We start from the raw sequence: 19,433 nt of genomic DNA, 5'->3' as shown, positions 1-19,433 counted from the left end.
TAAACTGCTGAGAAAATAAAGCTATAATAATAAGTTGATTTATATTTTGTATTAATATTCAGAACTTCCAAAACTTTTAAAGTAAAATACGTGCAGTGGAGTGAAAAGTACAATATGAATGATGTGTAAAACAAACAATGCTATCCTTAGCTATCTCATAATCTGTCATTAACGACGAATCTTTCAACTATAATCCATAATCATTCATTCTAAAAAAGTATAGCGCTAAAATCAAAATAAACCCGAAATTGAATTCCCTTTATTACAAAGACCAACACTAGATGGCAGCTCTTACCCAGCTAAAACCCAATACAGTTTGTTTTTTTCACCTCTTTGCTCCTTCTTTCAAGATCTATGTTCATTTTGTCTTATGGGTTTTTCTCTTTCACAGTTTGTGACAAAGTACATTTTTTGTTGTTGTGGACAATTGTTTTTGACCCAGAGGTAAAAATATTAAAGAGGCAATGGTTTACAGACATAATGTTAAAAGGACATGTTACACTTGCCTTCAAAATGGTTTATTCCCAACTCTAACAGCTCTTCTACCTATCTATCTAATTTCATGTACTGCCAATTTACTAGTGAACATACCATAAGATTGGAGACCTAAATATAAATACACAGGATCATATTTTTTTATTCCAGGCAATGACAAATTACTGTAGGTAAAATCATCCATAACAGAATAAACATTCCTTACATTTACATTGTTCAGCATTTTTAAGTGTAACCAGAGATTCCAGTTCAATTTATTATTTGCTTTTAATTACCGAGCGTGCAGCCCTATATCCACGACATTATGGCTGTTAATGTACTCTGGCTATCTGGCTGAGCATGGTGGGCTCGTAGGATTGGATGTGTTCGGGCTGTTTAGAGACGGAGATGTAACTGATGCAGGAGAGTCTCTCTCTATCCGGCTGGAGTGGTGTGATCTCTGCCTGGAAGTGGATTGTGATGACTGGGCCTCTGGGTCTGGTATTTGCATGGCATTAAGATCCAGAATATGACCTGCATAAAAAGTGCAAAACAGAGTCATGTAACAAGAATTGACTGCAGGGCTGACCTTCTGACAAAAGAGTAGAGCTGAAACAATTACTTAGTTTATAGAATAGTCTATTAACATAATATTATTTGGAAAGATAACTGATAACTCTGATAACCGATTAAGTCCTTTGACCAGATAATGCAAAGATTCATTAGTTTCAGATTCTCTAATGTTCTTTTGGTTAAGACTGTTTGCCAGTTTTTAAAGATCGGGGGAAATATCACAGGCATTTGACACACTTTCCTGAGATGGCTAGGCCAAACATTTAATCACGAGAAAAATGTGCAACTTAATCAATGATGAAAATTGTAAACATCATGGACTTCTTCAAGTTAAGTTTTAAAGAAGTTTTGAGACTGTGACAATTGTGTTGTGGCTCAATGGAGGGCAGATTCATTAGGACATTTGTATCCCGACAAAATTATCACCATCACATCTTGTACAGATACTCAAGGTACACCAGAGGATCCTGATGACTTTGGGGTTAAGTTATCTTTTGTGGTATATGCTGATTAGCGACCATTAACATGCTAAACATTGGTGGTGTACAAGGTAAACAGCTTGCTAATGCTAATGCAGCATTAGAGAGAACAAGTGGTGACTGTTTTGTCTTGAGTCCACAAAGGTGTAAAACAGTGTCATGTCCTTTATTTACCAATTTGCAATGTGGTCTGATCCAGCATGTGGAGGTAAGGGAGGTAGATGTTGCTTGGTCCAGGAGGAGGGAAGCGCATTTTTCCATCGTCCAACACCACTCTCTGACCAAAAACACTTAGCTGAAGAAAATGGAGAAAGAGTGATTTTAAGCCTTTTGAATTCTGACTAGTAGAAGTATATAAATGCATGTTTGTGTGTTTGTTTACCTGCTTTTTAAGTAGCTTCTGTGTCAGTTTGAGAAGTGTGATGCTCTGTACTCCTCTTAGGTCGCTGAGCAGCAGAGTGGCCCGAGCCAGAGTCAGGCTGGATCCTGGAGGCATCGATGTGTGTCCGGACAGCAGGGCCACTGCTTCCTACTCACATGCATTCAAAGAAACAACATGGGAGTACTTTAAATACTTAAGACCAATACATTTGTGACACTTCATAGACACAGCAGCAGGCGACAGAAAAAGACAGCAACTTCAGAAGAAATTCTAAATATATACTAATCAATTAAAAATGCTTTCCTTTAAGTTTTATAATGGTCGGCTTACTGAGCAGTGCTTGATAGAATCCTAAGTGTCAATTGTCGCACATCACATAAAACAGGAGGCATTTGATATTCAGAGTTCCAAGAATGCTATCAAAATAACAAAGTACTTAAACATGTGGTCGTGATCGTATAGTGGGTAGTACTCCAGGTTGTGGCCGCAGCAACCCCCGTTTGGAATGTGGGTCACGGCAGGGTCCTTTGTTGTGGCTTTAACTTCCTTTGTCTCTATTAATCTTTAGAAATGGATGTTGTGGCTCACAGGGCTAGTGGCGCAACGGATAACGCGTCTGACTACGGATCAGAAGATTCTAGGTTCAAATCCTGGCTAGCTCGTATGTTTTGGCAAGGAAATCACTTCAACAATACGTCCCTCCAGCATCGTCATGATTAGTCACCAACTGCATTAATAACTCTGAACTCTATAATGTCAAGCATTCACAGCTTTCTTGGAGTCTAGGACTTGTTAGTGTTACTTGCTGATCTTCTGTAGTTCAAAAACTAAATTGGGCTCTGAAGGACAAAGTAAGTATTTTTAGTCACAATATTCAAAATCCCAACTCTGCTATAAGATCAATGAAGTGTGCGGTGAACCAAGTGGCCGTTTAGTATAGTGGTTAATACAAAAGGTTGTCCCACAATAGTTTCACAGATATTGAATGAGCAACTGAAAATCATTTAATACAGGGGGTATAGCTCAGTGGTAGAGCATTTGACTGCAGATCAAGAGGTCCCTAGTTCAAATCTGGGTGCCCCCTACATAGTTTTTACCCGTGTGTAATGTTATATGTATACAAGCAATGAGGTGCTGATCAATTACAAATCACTCAATGAACAGAGGAGCTTATCATATAGTTAACCGTACTGTCTGTGTTGCCGCAACAACCCTATTTCGAAAGCCAGCCTTAATGTTGTTGCTTTACCTTCACTTATTTTTGCAATTTGTCAGTGTAACTTATTATATCACATAAGAAAAGTTGATTAAATGAGAGTAAATATGACATTCAGTCTTCCACTAATCTCTCATAACACAGAACTCAGACAAATATCTTGCCATGCTGTTGACACAGATACCACAGCAAATACACAGGGCTAGTGGCGCAACGGATAACGCGTCTGACTACGGATCAGAAGATTCTAGGTTCAAATCCTGGCTAGCTCGGTTCCCTTTAGCCAGGAAATCACTTCAACAGTACATCTCACCAACATATAAATGAAAAGTCAATGAACATCTGGTACTATGCGTTAATGGGCTTTCACCAACTGCATAAACAACCCTGAACCCTATAATGTCAAGCATTCCCAGCATTCATGGAAGCTTCTAGGACTTTTTAGAATGACTTGCTAATCATCTGTTTTTTCAAAAACGTGGATTGGTCCAAATGGACCAATCCGCGGTTTTCCTCACACACACACACACTCGATCTTTTCTCAGCTGCAGCTCCGCCGATTTCTCCTCCCTGAGACGACGGGACGCGGCGAGGCTGTGAGTCGGTGTGTGAGCACACACACAAACTCCCAGCCAGGCTGTGTGTGTGTGTGTGTGTGTGTGTGTGTGTGTGTGTGTGTGTGTGTGTGTGTGTGTCTGTGTGTGTGTTCGGGCTGGTTTTGGGCTGGGTTTCGCTGTGTCTCGCAGACGGCCACTGGGCTCATAGGGAGGGGGGGGCAGGAGCTCCAACAAGCCGTTTAGGACAGAGAGTGAATACACATACTATACAGAGATGCTGTATGAGAAACCAATGTGATTTTGGAAAATTGCACAATATAAATCTATTCTAGTATACCTCAACAATGGAATTATGATCAGTAGAAATGGCCAAGACATGGGACCTTTAATGCTGGGCTTTCACCAACTGCATAAATACCTCCGTTTCAGTATAGTGGTTAGTACTCAGCGTTGTGGCCACACAGATAAACATGTTTTTCCCCTGGAGTCATTTCCCAGAGAATGTCTAATCAACTGATAGTAGATTACGAGAGGGGGTATAGCTCAGTGGTAGAGCATTTTACTGCAGATCAAGAGGTCCCCAGTTCAAATCTGGGTGCTGCCTATTTAACTTTACTTGTTTTCAAATGATGTGTTAGGTTTTCAGGTCAGGCTATGAGATCCAATAACAAAGATGTCAAGTGGCTTTTACCGGAGTGTCTTTAGTACTTGGAATCCCTGTTCAAATCCAGATCACAGCAGCAGTTATAGGTGTTTAACCCACTTGTTACATTACATGCTTCATAATTTTATATTTTTCTCTTTTTTTATTTTTGAAAATAGAAAATGACAAAAAGGTGTGTGTGTTTGTACCTGCAACATAGCCATGCTGTCATCGGTCTTGCCTCTCTTTGCTTTCAGTTCTGCACCTTCCACCATCAAAAGGGCTTGAATATCAATGTCTCCCCACAGTGCACATTCATCAAGACCCTCCTGTAACAGCCGAGACGCCTCCTCATTGATGTTTTTACCTTGAAAAAAACAATACCGACAACATGTTAATATGCATAACCACACAGATTCCTCTTACTAACTCCAGCTATTGAAGTACAGTTTTATACACATAAGTTACCCAAATTGAAGTAGTTGATAATACTATGCATTACAATTTTTGAATGCTCAAATCTTCATATACCAATACCCTACCAAAAGTGAAACTGTTAGAAGTGAGGTAAAAATGTCCCCCAATGATTTTTTTATTACATAAAAGGGAAGATCACTTTTCAGTTTGACATAAGTAATCTATGCAATGTTAACCCAAGCCTGCAATACATGACTCACCAAAAGAAAGTACAGAGCAACACATGAACAGACCTGGCAACGGGGCAGCAGTGCCAGGGATGTGTGACGTGAGGCTGCGGACCAGAGCCAGGCGGCAGCGCAGCCACAGAGGGGGTCCAACTCTCTCACTGGCCCCCACTGCTGTAGGGGAGTCTGCATGCTGTGTGTGTGAAACACTGCAATCCTGAGTAGCCTGTGTAGACGGACAGTATATTACACACATACAGTATGAGCACATATACAGACACCAAGTAAAATCAATCACCATTGAAGTGACCCAGTTTGGCTGTGTGCATACTTTACATGCAAATAAGGAAACATTACATTATCACTTTGTAGCTGCTAACAAATTCTAGAGGTAGCATTCATTCACATTCATGGTTTCATTGCTTCTTTTGGTTGTAATGTTGTCATTCTCTGTAATGTTTACGGGACGCACCTATATAAGGATATCATATGTTGCGTTTTGTGAAATGATTTGATTCTGCAACTCATTTTTATAAACACAATACCCGTTCACTCCCAGTCCTGGTGTGCAGTCTGTCAGACGCAGGTTTCTGAGAGCCAGGTTCGATTCCTTTCAGGATTACAGGAGACGTCAGCAGCAGCATAAAGGAGGAAATTGCCACCTCAGAACTGGAAGAGTACATTAAAATGGTTAGGATAGTCAGGAAATACTGCTCCTTTGTTGTGGCTTCCACTTACTTTAGTTTTACCTAACTTTACTTCTGAAGCAGATTCTTTAATACATTTTACAAGGCTAGTTGAGCAACGGATGATGCGTCTGACTACGGACCAGAAGATTCTAGATTCAGATCTTCCTTAAGCCAGGAAATACACACATACGCATGTGAGCACACACAGCACACAACATACCTATCTGCAGCATTGCCTTGCTGCAGGTACAGGCTGGCCTTCAGAAGTTTGGACTCTATCGTCAGCTCCAGGATCTCCATTTCGCTACAGGACAGAGAGCTCAGTTGCTGCGAGATGGAGTGCAACCAGGAAGATGCTACTTCTAGCAAAAGGAACTACAACAGAGAAGAATACAAATATGAGTGAGTTCACACAAAAAAGCTAAAAAAAATAGCTCCATATTTAGGGTAAGGTGCCAAGAATAAAACAACTCAAAGTTGAAATAACATTAGGTGACAAAAACCTGAAGTCTTACCTTCATCGTTTCTGGAGTTAGCTTTTCCTTTTTGGAATGAAAGGTCAACACTTTTGGCTCTTCTGTCTTCAGACTGGAGTCCTCAGTGTCCACTGTGGGATATAACAAAAAGTGTTTCTGAAGTGAATTACCTACCCCACCTATAAGTTGAAATGAAACTAACTGATTTCAATGCAATCCAGTGTGACATTTGACATGATCCCAATAATAATTTCAAAATAAATAAGAGACAGGAGAAAGTAGTCGTGCTCGCAGACCTGGAGCAGGAGGGCCAAGCAAGGTGTCACTGAGTGCCAGGACTAGTTGAGTGCGAGCAAGTTTGAATCTGAGGCACAATGTGGATCCATACAGCGTGCTGATCTCTGGAGTAAATTCACAGTTTATGAATTCCTCCAAAGCCTAACCCAAAAACAAAAAGCAAACAAATTTGGTAATTTCTCGAATATATTTTTGAGAAAGGAACAGAGTGACAGGTTGATATACATATGCTTACAACTGCTAGATGTAACATTGTATGTGTCTATACGAGTGTGTGGCGCAGTGGATAGAGCCTTAGAGTTGGGATCAGGGGGTCACAGGTTCAAACCCCACTGCAGTCAGCATGTCGTTGTGTCCCTGGGCAAGACACTTCACCCCAAATTGCTCCTGTGGGGATTGCCCACAGTACTGAGTATGTAAGTCGCTTCGGATAAAACAGTCTAACAGGTAATATGCAATGTGTTTGGCTTATTTGGCCCGCTGTTTTCTAATATGTCAGGATGCGATGTTATATTATATAAAGAGAGGAATTTGCACCTGGACCATGCAAACTGTGACAATTCATTTAAATCATGATTTATGATACCATTCTTCCAGCCTTAACAACGTAAGTCTTATTTTAAATTCTAAATACTTCCAAAAACGATAGAAATCCCACGTAAAAAGTACCTCAGAATTGTTCAGGAGAGACTTGTTGCTGTAGAACGTCTTCACAAGCTGTAAAATGAGCACAATTTCAAATTTCTATAAAACAATGGTACATATAAAATACATAACGATGCTTACAATAATTAGACATATTTTTGGAAGATTGGAACATTGTAAGTAAAAGTATACATAAAATATGATACAGAGATGCTACACTAACAAAATAAAACAGAGAAAAGGCACAGAGGCAGAGTGTGTGTTTTTACTTGGAGATTGTCTTTGGTTATAAAGTGTGCATGAGGCAGAAGGATCCCGGTTCCTTGTGTGATCTGAGCTGCCTCTTTTACAGCTTCAGTGAACAGACACAGTTGAGTTAGGGCACGCATCTGCAGAAACACAAACCCAGACTGAGAACTCTATCACAACCATTACAAGAACACATTATAAATAAACATCAATATGTAAGTAGAGAGGACAACAATAATGCTGACCTTTAGTATTTTGCCCTCAATAGTGCGCTGGACATCTCTGCACACAGACCCAACCAAATGAAGGTAAAGGGCTAGTATGGGCAGAAGCTGAAATTAGAAACCAAATTGAAGTCACTGTTTTGAGAACAGCAGTTCTAAATGAGGATAGACAGTCAGTGTTTGTTTGTGTACCGTGATGTAGTGGCCTGTGGTGTAGAGCCAGTGGCAGAGGAAGTTGAGGCTGGTTACAGTGGAGCCGAGGGGAACCCTGTGAGGCTCAGAGAAAAGGTCCGCTCCAGGGAGCAGTTCCTCTCCAATGCTGTGAAAAGCGTACTGGAGGTCGGCCTGGGGCTGAGCCAGGGAGCAACACAGTACACACTAGGGAGGTAGATCACACATGTACACACATCCTTTACTCAAGTAGAAGTACAGATACTCGTGTTTAAAAATACTCTGGTAAAAGTAGAAGTACTGACTAAACTTCTTTACTCAAGTAAAAGTAAAGAAGTATTGGCTTCGAAATGTACTTAAGTAAAAAGTACCCATAACTACCAGCTGTTTTAAAGAGTAACTGACCTCACTTTATATTAATAGAATATTAAGGATCTTCTATTCGAATATTTCTAAGAATGTCCACTTTTTCTAATTTTTCTTAGAATTTCAACTTTTTCGACTTTCAGAATTTTTTAAAAGTCGATTTTTTCTAAGAATCTCCACTTTTTCAAAATGTTCTCAGAATTTCAACCTTTTTCAATTTTTCTTAGAATTTCGACCTTTTTCGAATTTTTCTTAGAATTTTGACTTTTTCGAATATTTCTTAGAATTTCGACTTTTTCGAATATTTCTCAGAATTTCAACTTTTTGGAATTCTTCTTAGATTTTCAACCTTTTAGAATATTTCTCAGAATTTCAACCTTTTTCAAAAAAAAATTGAATTTCAATCTTTTTCGATTTTTTCTTAAAATTTCAACTTTTTCGAATATTTCTCAGAATTTCAACTTTTTCGAATATTTCTCAGAATTTCAATCTTTTCGATTTTTTTCTCAGAATTTCAACTTTTTAGAATTTTTCTTAGAATTTCGACCTTTTAGAATATTTCAAATTTCGACTTTTTAGAGAGATAATCAACCTTAGAAATAAGATACAACTTTATTTATCCCGAAGGAAATTCCTGTGCCAGGGTTACAAAAGATTCACTCCAACAAAAATTATAATAACAATAATAATACAAATGTACACTAACAGTGCAGTTATAGAGTAAATTAAACAAGAAACAAAGATGGACAAATAATGACTGTAAGAAACAGAGAGTACGGTACATCCTCTGGAATTATTACCTTAAAGAGGTGTGCAGACATGAGACAGCAATTCGTACGCTGGCTGATATCAGCAGCACTTAAGATGTACCTGTAGATCAAAACACATTGCTCAGAAGATGGAATATGTTACAGATATATTCTTGCAACACACAAACACATTCAACCAATGATGACACTTATGAGACATACTGTGCAATCTTAGCAGTTAGCACAGCAGCCTGTAGACATCCCCAAATGCCAGCCTGGTTCAGGGTTTGCTGCAGGGAGCCACCCTGAACTGACACGCCATCCCATTTCTCTACAGCACCAGAGCTCTGTAAGGCACAGTCTACAGCTTTACTCCAGTATGCGTGTGCTGCCCTGGAGATAAAACACAGGCAGGGGGGAAATTATCACGAGAATGAAAGGACTATCGTGAAACGTACATACTTTGGTAAAAGCATACAATACACAACCCAGCTGTTACCGTGTGTTTCCATTGTAGAACTGTAGGTTTCCCATTTCATGCAGCGCCAGAACTCTGAGGGATTCATGATTGTTGGCCTGGAGATACTCTGGAGAGAAGTTGGATAGAGATGGGGATGAAGGTTAGACTTGTAGGACCCTGACACACTGAAAAAATTAAACATTGACTCTAATTAAATGTATTGTATCAACAGGTTCCACATAATTGTATTAGGTTAGTTTAAAGCAATTATATTAAGTTGAACCTAATACATTTAATTAAAGTCAACGCTTTCGTTTTTTTTAGTGCACACTTCATATAGATAATACACAATATAATGATGTCATGCAGTCTGCTATTACTCTATTTAAGACATCTCACGATCACTATCCACCTTGTCAATACATGCCCTCTGTCTTGTAAGGTTTGCTTTAGAAGTATTTTTGCGCTCTTACTAATGGAGGCGGAGTATGCAGCACAGACTGTGGGCATGTGGTCAGGGCTGATGGGGAGGCTGTAGAGAGCATTTGGGGAACTGTAGTCCTCCTCGGTCAGATTGCAAGGTTGTATGTCTGGAGACGGCTTAGGAATGAAATCAACCAGGCTTGTAGAATGGCTGAGAGTTCTGCTCTGACACTGCTGCTGCAACTGTGCCGTAAAGCCTGGAGAGACACGAACAAAACAGTGAGGGGTTTCAAACAGTTGTTGCGTGACTATGTATTGTATGTCCAATCATTCAGCAATGAACTCACAGGGCTTTGTGTATGCAAGGAGCTGCAGCAGTAAGGAGCGACTATGCTGGAAGACCTGAAGACAGTGTGGTCTTTTCTCCAGGGCTTGACGGAAACAGCTCAGTGTGTCCTCTACATCCAGAGGGACGCACACAAGGGACATGGAGTGCTGTATCTCTGCACCTTAGACACAGAACATATATGCATTCATAATTTCCTGGTCTGTGTAAAATGTTGGTAATTTTAAATCACTCAAATGTAGAATTTAGTTATTTAGTTATTCAAGTTACTATATAAGTTAAGTTGGAAGCAATAATATTAAAGGTAGGGTAGGTAAGAATGGAGAAACCAGCTCGAGTGCGCTATAATTTGAAATTATGCAGCCGAAAAAAACCTGCCCCTTCCTTCAGACTTCCTTACAGAGCCCCTCCTCCAACACACACGAACGCGCACATGACCAATGAGGGCACGAGATAAGTTTGTTCACGAGATGGAAGGCTGACAGGCAGGTAGGCCATCCAGTTATTTTTTTTGCTTTTTACAGCACTACGGCTTCCACAGATCACATTTTTTATGTATTTATTGTCAAAGCATTTAATATATTCATTGCTATCGGGATGTTAAGAACATTCCATGGAATATAACAAAAAGTGTTTCTGAAGTGAATTACCTACCCCACCTTTAAGTTGAACCTAATATTTGAACAGGCAATATTATAACATACTACAAACAATTGTTTATATTGTTAAAGTATCTCGACATGACCTAACATGAGGCTGGCTTTAAACCTTTAAGGTCGGCTGTGTCTTGAGGACTTGAGTTAATGAGTTTTCTTTGAATTGGTGTTTGCTGAGCAGGGTGAGGGCTCCACCCTATGAGCAGCTGGGAGTCTGCGTAGCTTCTGTATGTTACCTGAAATATAGAAAAGTTAGCAACACAAATACATATGTACAGTATACACACAAGTGTGTGAAATGATGTGAAAACACATGATGTGAAAATGTTTCTAGTGGTGCTAAATGATAACGGTATCATTAGATTTCACGTATAGCAAACAAAAAAAGGAAATGCTATAAAATAATTAGGGAATTAACATTATTATGCAAGGGAATACAAAAGCCTGCAATGTTGGAACATATGTATGTGTGTGGGCTGGGCTACCTCCTTGCCAGTGGCCTTCTGGGTCTTGACATGGTGTGGTTGAGGGACTGTGGGTCCTTTTAAGGAACTTATCCTTTCCAGAAGCTTTCTCTGAGCAAGGACTATTAGAGGAGTTACGATCAAGGCATAACGTTCCCTGGGAAAGACAGATTTACAGAAATATAGCCGTCTTTAAAAAAAAAAAAGACGTTTTTGTGTGAAAATCCTCAAATTGCCTTTAATGATAATAACCTTTCGCTATATTTGAATATTTATTTACCCCCCTGTTGATTTTACTATAGAGAGGCGAAGTCCCTCCCTTTCCGGGGGACCTCCATGGGACCTTATTTTGGAAAAAGTATGTATTGAAGTCAATGGCGAGAGAAAGATTATCTTTCGATTCGGTTTGAATTGCGCCACGAATTACACATGATGTTTGTCAATTTAAAAGATAATTTTGCAAGTCAAAAAAATTAAAATGTGTCGTAAAACTGTGAAGTAACACCTTTTTTGTGTGAAACCGCTCAATGAACTACAACTCCCGTCTCGCACCACACACCAAGATGGCCGTCACGTTGGCACATTTCACTTCTTTCTTTCAGAATGAGGCGAAAAGTATTAAAAGAGGTGAAAATCACTACAAGTCTGGGCATGTTGAGAGCTGTACATACACAAAAGGGGGAGCTAGTCGGTTCCTTAAGAGCCAGCATGCTGGACCGGGATTATGGGATTTGTAGTCTTTCTAGTTGCGTATTTTTCATAGTCTTATATTTCAACAGTTTTACGACAAACTGTGACTTTTTTTACATGGAAATTATTTGAAAAAACATCATATGTGTAATTCGTGGCACAATTCAAACGGGATCGAAAGATACGTTTTCTCTCCCCATTGACTTCAATACATCATTTTTCCGAAATAAGGTCCCATGGGTCGGAAGTAGATGGGCGGGACTTCGCCTCTCTATACAAAATACTTATTGAATCTTAGCTTCACTTTTAGATTCATCATTGTAATATGGACTTTTCTTTGGAGGAAAGAATTGTCTTACTCACCGCGTGTAATTGTTAAAAACTAAGGCAAAGTGGGCCAGGCTTTCCCATTGGCCACTGTCATGGAGACGCTCCAGAGTGTGCAGCACCAGGGTGCGAACCCAACGCAGGTCCGCCTGAGTTCTGTTATCCAGCGGGGCTGAGAAGTGGAGACTGGACTCTAGTTCATCCTCAGTCAAGTCCCTGTCATACGCACTCCACAGCTAGTAGGGATGAAGATCAAGATGAAAGTCGTGTTCACTTTGTAGCTGTTTTTGTGCTTTTGCTCAGATGAGAAGATGCACACTGTAGTGATAATAGTGACCATCAGTACCAGACTTCCAACATGTTCCTAAACATTACATTCAAAGAAATTCCAAGCACAAAATTCAAAGCCTTGTTCCATGCCCATAAATGAACATTAGATATATAGCTGTTTGTGACCCTTACCCCAAGTCTGTTCAGCATGTCCATGATAAGGTCAGTAGCCAGCAGCAGCAGTGGGGTGAAGGTGGTGTTCAGCTGGTCCTGGAGGGGGGAAGGTAGGTCAAGCTGAGCAGCACTATGCACTAGGAAAGTGATACGGCAGCTTTGATCCCACAGAGTCTGACACACACACTGCAGAGTAGTCCAGTGGCTGCCACGATGGGCCAACACCTGGAAATATTAAAGATAGACACATTAAACACAATACCTGGATTATATACTTGTGTTTGAGAGAATTTCCATGTATGTATGTGCAGTACCATGGCCCTTCGTAGATGTAAAGCAGCTTTGTTAAGTGAATCCAGCACCAAGGCAGCGGTGCGTCTCTGTGTCTGCATCAGCTTTTCCACAGTTTGAGAGGAGTCCTCTCCCTCCTTACAACTCTCCTCTGAAACAGAGTCAGCTCCTCTGACTGCTGGAGAGAAAACATTAGGATACGTGCTGAAACACAAACCAGTTGATAGCTTTCCTTCTTATCTTTCAAAGAGTGTCACTCACCCTCCTTTTTATTTCTCTCTTTGTGTGCAGCCACATATTCCTTGTGAGAGGAGTGAGAGGATTCTCTCTCTATGAGACTCTCATGATGAGAAGACTGTTGTCGCTGCGAGTTTCTCCACACCAGGAAACCAGAGTAAGCGAGAGAGAAACACAAGGGATCAAACTGCCCGTAGCTGAAACAAGAGGCATGCAGAACATAATCTTAACGGGATTAAAGGCAATTAGGTTTGCAAACATTAAACATGGCAATAGGATAGAAAAGGTTATGTAGCTGAAATCAGGTGAGCGGACCTGTTCTGCAGGGCTCCTCCATGCAGCGTGTCCAGGCCCTGGTAAAGCAGAGCTAAATGTGCCTGAGCCATGATGTGGTTGAGGTGAGACTTCCACACTCTCTCCTCACAGCACATGTTCCTCAGCTGAAACTGCTTCTTCTGGCGTTGCACCGCAGACGACATCATGGCTAGCAGGTTCTCCACAGCCTGCATATCCCTACAAACACACGGATAGACTTCTAATTCAAGCGGCTATGTGAAACCATACCTGATAAAAAATCAAACAAACACAGACAGATGTTACCTGTTAGTTTTCACTCTCTGAAGCATGCTCTGTGGCATTGTCTGCTTCAGTTTCTTTCGTGCATCATTGTGTGAAGGTGTGTTCTTGTTCTGCTACAGCAATTGGGGTTAAGGTTAAGATACATACATTTAAGACTAAGATTTTGAATTATGGCACATAACATTAAATGCAGTGTGTTTCTACAGTCTTGCCAACTATTTTCCAATGAAAGTAGCTCTATCTAAATCCGAAAGTCACTTAGAATATAACGTGGCATTAGTCTTTTTATTGCAAAGATGTTCAGAATATTGTATGTCCTTGTGTATCTACTTGTATGTGTTGGGTATTTGTGTGCACATCATTTTCACCTGTGATGGTTCATTTGCTTTCGGAGCCTGAGCAGTATTTCCTCTTCGGCTCGGACTGTTTCCCTCCAAACATTTTGAGGACAGTCCCATCACCCCCTCACGCCTGACAAAGAGAGAAACAATCATGAGGCTTTAACAGAAAAGGAAAAAACAGCTACCAGTAAAAAAGTGCAGGGTGGTCCATACAGAAATGGACAGAAATGCATTGTTTGGTGTTTTAAATATAACCGTGTTAATTTGGTTATGAAATGAAACGATGATAATGAATTTAGGTATGCTCCGATCGCCAGTTTTGGGGCCGATCGCCGATTGCCGGAATCAGTATCGGCCGATACCGATCGCCGATCCGATCGAGTGGGCGAGGCCTACGGGGATCTTCCATAAAGTGATGTTTAAAACTCAGTTAATGGGGCTCATTCACTGGCGCTTCCACAAACAACAACCAACATAATTATTACATTCAAATGAAGTACATTATTCAAGTTTACATTCACTTTGGATAATAACACGGGAGAAATGAGCGGAAGCGCTCTCTTTTCCTCTCTCCCTCTCCTGACAGCCGATCGATCGCAGCATCCCTAAATGAACTTAAAGCTGAAATCTTTAACATACCCTTTTGTCACAACAGAGAGGTAAATCGTAAAAGCACACCTGTTAAGATATTGAAACATGGTTTGACCCCACTTCAGAACAAGGTCTGGTTGGCCTTCTTCCATGGTTCTCTGGAGAAGAAGTGCTGCAAACTCAATAAAATACACCTTGCGTCTGAGCTTCATCACTATAGACACACACACACACACACACACACACACACACACACACACACACACACACACACACACACACACACACACACACACACACACACACACACACACACACACACACACACACACACCCACACACACACACACACACACACACACACAATGTGTGCCTTGGCAGTCTCAGACTAAATATTCATTACAAAATGATCTGAGTATGTGAAACTTACCGTCCAGATAAGCTTCCTTTAAGGGGCTGTTAGAGATCAGATCATACAATATGGTGGGATCCTCACAACCAGTCAGTGGGCGTGCAATGTCTGCAGAAAATGTACAATGTATAGCTTAAGAGAAACTGTAATATCTTCTATTATGCTTCACAAAGTTATGTAATTGGTAGCAGAACTATTAGAAAATTGACAAATTGCCAACGTTAGCTTTTTTTAAATAGGGTTAGAAAACGTTTATTTTCCTAACTGTATCAAAGCTGTTATTACTTGTTGAATAGCAGGCCCTGGCAACATACCACATTTTTTTCACAATACACCCTTTTTTTTTAAAATGAATGATATTTGTATCTGTGTGTGTGTTACCATTGTGTTCTGTGAGAGCTGCTTCAGATGGGCATTCTTTCTTGTTTTTCTGATACAGAGCCTTCAGTTGAAGACCTATCTTCATTTCAGCCTTGATTGCAGCATGATCTGCCTTTTTCTACACACACAAACCACTTCCTTTATGAAAAGGTATAACCGTTTATCAGCAAAACACATTATTTTTTTAAGAATATGCACATATATAGGGTAATCATTTTAATTATTTGAATGATGTTAAGTCATTTTAAGAGTTAGGCTGGATTATGTGTCAGTCCCAATTTGTTTATATCCTTACACCCACAGCTTTATTGGTAAGTCCACTGATCTGCAGCTGGGCTTCGTAGACCTCTTGGAGCAGCCTGCGACCACAGTCCATCACCACAGAAGCCATGTGATGCTCTCTGAGCACACGTAATGCCTGGCCAGGGAGGAATAGACATTATTTTGTGCAAGGCGCCTGGTTAGTTAACATTTGGGATATCAAGGTGTCAAGGTGGATGAGTGTGACTACTAAAATAAAAATAGTGAAGTATCTTTACACTACAATCATGGCAAAAAACGCCTCAACACATCTTGAGTTAACTTTAAGTGTGTAGGTATATTTATGTTAAAGGTTCAGCATGCAGAACATTTTATTGTGTAAACACACATAAAGAGATAATGTTAAAACTTGCAGACACACCTTGGACAGGTAGTAGGTGATGCACGCTATCATGTGCATAAATGACTCTGATGTGTTTCCAGTCCCTTTTTGTTTAAAGAGTCCTGAATTCTCCTCCAGAACTATCAAGCATTTTTTCAACACCTGCACATCAAAGCACAGACACATGCTTTTACACACATTCTTATTAACTTTGTACAGTTTGTATTATGTTACAGATTATAGACTTCTATGGACGAGGTATTGCAGACCTGAACTACTTGGTCGCAAGTGATCTGATGGAAGATCATTGGTGCTAACAGGCCGTAACAGCTGACTGCAGCTTGCACGGCAAAGCAGCCGTCGTTCAACCACATGGCCAGGTCCATGGCCACCAGCATCCGCTCGCACTCTGCCAGTCGGGCTTCCTGCATACACACACATCATTTATTTATATCCAGGTTCATTCAGAACCTGTCACATCAATACAAGCGAAAAAACAACATATGCTTTCACATTGTGATATTGCTAACAATGATTACTTTCATACTAATTGTTGTCTCCTTGTTTAATTCAATTTGGAAAATAAATACACACTATATTGTACTTGCATACATCTCTTTCCAGATTAATTTCTTTTACCTGTTCCCAGATAAACGTTCCACTGTCACTAAATGAGTCACAATTTAGCGATCCCTGCTGAATGTTTATCTCCGTCTCAATGAAGATGGAAGTGAGGAACAGCCGACACAGGTGAGGAGAGGACAGTAGCAGGGTCTGGACACGCAGCCTTCAGTATGGTGAATGGAGAAAGAGCGAAAGGAGATTAACAAATGTAACAGCGTACTTTGGCTTGAGCTGTGGGTACATGTGTCCTTTCTCACCCTGTCATGGCAAGTCTTTCCTGTGTGCTGTGGGCTCCAGGGTCGGGGTCTGTATAGTGGATCCACAGTTCTCTGCAGGCTCTCTTTGCAACATCATACTGATTAGTTTGAAATGCAACCTGAGGAAGGAGTAAAATAATCCATAATCCTGCTTGTTCTCTGGCTCTGTGGGAAACAGTGTTAGGGTATCCATCACTTTGGCATGGGCTGAAATCCTAACAATGATCAGCAACTGTGTGATGATTACATTACATTGCATTTAGCTGATAATAAGACAATAAGTGCATTCGACCAAGAAGATACAAACTTGAAGAAAACAGAATCATATAAGTACATCAGGTTTCATAGAGCCAAAACATTTCAAGTGCTACTCAACTGGCTTTAGATAAGCCAGCCCTTTATTAGTATATAAGTGCTTTGTTAGCAGTTCTTTGTTAATAATTCTATCGCTAGAAGTGGAGTCGAAAGAGATGAGTTTTCAGTCTCCCCCGGAAGATGTGCAAGCTTTCTGCTGTCCTGATGTCAATGGGGAGCTCATTCCACCATTTTGGAGCCAGGATAGCAAACCCATGTGTTTTTGCTGATGGGAACTTGGGTCCCCCTCGCAGTGCGGGTGCAGCGAGCCGTTTTGCTGATGCAGAGCGGAGTGCACGTGCTGGTGTGTACGGTTTAACCATGTCCTGGATGTAGGAAGGGCCAGATCCATTCACAGCATGGTACGCAAGTACCAGTGTCTTGAAGTGGATTCTAGCAGTTAGTGGAAGCCAGTGAAGGGAGCGGAGGAGCGGCGTGGTGTGGGAGTGTTTTGGAAGGTTGAAGACCAGACGAGCCGCTGCATTCTGTCTTTATTTTGTAGGGCTTTAAGTGTGTTTTAAATGTGTTTTGTGTTTTGTCATTACACGTCGCTTGTGAAAGAGCTCTCCAGTGCCTCTGTGTTGCTTGGCAGAAACCTTTACAGGTCTTCTTCCTCAGACTCAGGGCTAGTGTAGTCATTGTCATCCGACTCCTCAATGTCCTGGTGTAATTGAAGATCATGGCATTCCAAAGCGGCTACAGCGCTGTACGCATGTACAGCCTGTTTGTGTTGGCTTTTGAGGAAGTGCCACCTCCGACTGAGGACACTCTTGAGCCCATGTGCAGCATCCTCTGTCAGGTCACCGAAATCTGTAGAGGAATAATCACACAGCAAAAGGGCTCAATAGTAAACAAACCATGACAATTGCAAATCTCTTTGCATTGTACAATGCTGCATATAGTCTCAAATCCTCGTGAAAGATCGCCATTCTATTTTCTACGAACACTTATGCCCGGGACAAGTAATGACATTCAATCTGTGTGTTATATTCAACCGATATACACTTTGACTCTGACAGTGACTAACAAGAGAAAGAGGGTTTAACAAAAAAACGGTTGAAAATCTCTCTCAGATGCGGGGCTCCCACATGACTTCCTGACTCCCAACCTCTAACTCCCTTGTAGTGGAGTGAGAAAACGCGTCCCTTCGTTCCTAAGACATAGCAGCGTACGCAACAACAGTTGCATAATAACTTTAATGGAAAGTTTTTGTGTTTTTTAAGACCGGGTACGTGTCAAAACAAAGGCAAAGTGAAACGTCTGCTCGTTGGTGCCGTACGTTTCCTTCCCTTCTTGTAACTCTCTCGACTTCTTCTTCAAGCTGTTTTTCAACACGTTCGTTGAGCCTCACGTCCTCTGTCTAAGCCTGCTCCTCAACCGGAACCGTCAGAAATGTCTCCCGATGTCGAATGGTACCCTCTCCGTACGGTTCTACCATCCTAATTAACGATCAAACACGAACAACAACAAAAATCCCAGCACTATGGCTTTTAACTTTCTTGGTTACCGAAGCGATGTTTGCTAACACAGAAGTCCTTTACTTTTAGTCAAGACATGTATTATGACTATATACTTATTTATAAGGAACAGTCGATCGGTAAGGAAGGAGAGGCATTTCCGTGGGAAGTCCACTCCTCCAGAACAAGAAACTGGTCCATTACGACCAGTACTCGCAAACCTCCTGACTCGTCTAAGTCAGGACACCCTTTCTGCGGACAGCGCGTCGTAAGTACAAGGAAGACTTCCCCTTCACGTCCTTCACCTTCGTGAGGTCTCCTGTCTGAAAAACCTCCCGTGAGTTGTGGGTCGCATACAAGCTCGTAGAATTGGGTAAACTTATAAAAATTAGGTGAGAGAAGTTGTGGGCGTAATGGTCCGAATGTATTCAGCTGTGTTAGACAGTGGCACAGTCGGCTTCACTTATCATAGATGCTTTGATAAATGTATTAAGTTCAGTATTAGCTAATAAAGCACAGATACTGATAAACAATCGTCGAAGTGTTGTAATACGTTGTAAAGGGTGGAAACCGGTGGCTGCGCATATACATTGTAGAAAGTCAAAGATTGATAAAACAATCA

At 40.9% G+C, this 19,433-nt stretch overlaps 1 protein-coding gene and 4 non-coding genes across 6 annotated transcripts; 4 read left to right on the top strand and 1 right to left on the bottom strand.

The window, feature by feature from the left end:
* Positions 1-388: 388 nt before the first annotated feature.
* On the bottom strand, positions 389-17,116 carry cfap54 (cilia and flagella associated 54). Of its 2 annotated transcripts, XM_010792665.1 has the most exons (35): positions 17,001-17,116; positions 16,759-16,906; positions 16,389-16,544; positions 16,159-16,281; positions 15,772-15,894; positions 15,477-15,594; positions 15,114-15,203; positions 14,771-14,897; positions 14,120-14,222; positions 13,773-13,864; positions 13,488-13,685; positions 13,197-13,369; positions 12,959-13,113; positions 12,663-12,869; positions 12,237-12,436; positions 11,205-11,340; positions 10,832-10,955; positions 10,065-10,226; positions 9,768-9,974; positions 9,334-9,421; positions 9,057-9,227; positions 8,886-8,955; positions 7,741-7,926; positions 7,570-7,656; positions 7,345-7,464; positions 7,100-7,147; positions 6,430-6,571; positions 6,173-6,264; positions 5,878-6,032; positions 5,514-5,637; positions 5,035-5,194; positions 4,534-4,691; positions 1,909-2,055; positions 1,701-1,821; positions 389-1,008 (listed from the first exon to the last, which is right to left on the bottom strand). In XM_010792665.1, the coding sequence occupies exons 1-35, from the start codon at positions 17,006-17,008 to the stop codon at positions 821-823; spliced, it is 4,707 nt and encodes a 1,568-aa protein (XP_010790967.1). In that variant the 5' UTR covers positions 17,009-17,116; the 3' UTR covers positions 389-820. The 2 variants fall into 2 exon arrangements, with proteins under 2 accessions (XP_010790967.1, XP_010790968.1); XM_010792666.1 differs by lacking the exons at positions 389-1,008; positions 1,701-1,821 and having other exon boundaries at positions 1,975-2,058.
* On the top strand, positions 2,498-2,570 carry trnar-acg (transfer RNA arginine (anticodon ACG)). The gene has a single exon. It is a non-coding gene; the product is annotated as a tRNA-Arg (tRNA).
* Positions 2,921-2,992, top strand: trnac-gca (transfer RNA cysteine (anticodon GCA)). Its single transcript has one exon. It is a non-coding gene; the product is annotated as a tRNA-Cys (tRNA).
* Positions 3,324-3,396, top strand: trnar-acg (transfer RNA arginine (anticodon ACG)). The gene has a single exon. It is a non-coding gene; the product is annotated as a tRNA-Arg (tRNA).
* On the top strand, positions 4,214-4,285 carry trnac-gca (transfer RNA cysteine (anticodon GCA)). The gene has a single exon. It is a non-coding gene; the product is annotated as a tRNA-Cys (tRNA).
* Positions 17,117-19,433: the final 2,317 nt, after the last annotated feature.

This window comes from Notothenia coriiceps, unplaced genomic scaffold (genome assembly GCF_000735185.1).
Source record: "Notothenia coriiceps isolate Sejong01 unplaced genomic scaffold, NC01 NC01_scaffold00036515, whole genome shotgun sequence".
In the NCBI taxonomy this organism is placed as follows: Eukaryota; Metazoa; Chordata; class Actinopteri; order Perciformes; family Nototheniidae; genus Notothenia; species Notothenia coriiceps.
Note: the sequence above shows the minus strand (reverse complement) of the source record. Positions and strands in the feature narration are given on the sequence as shown.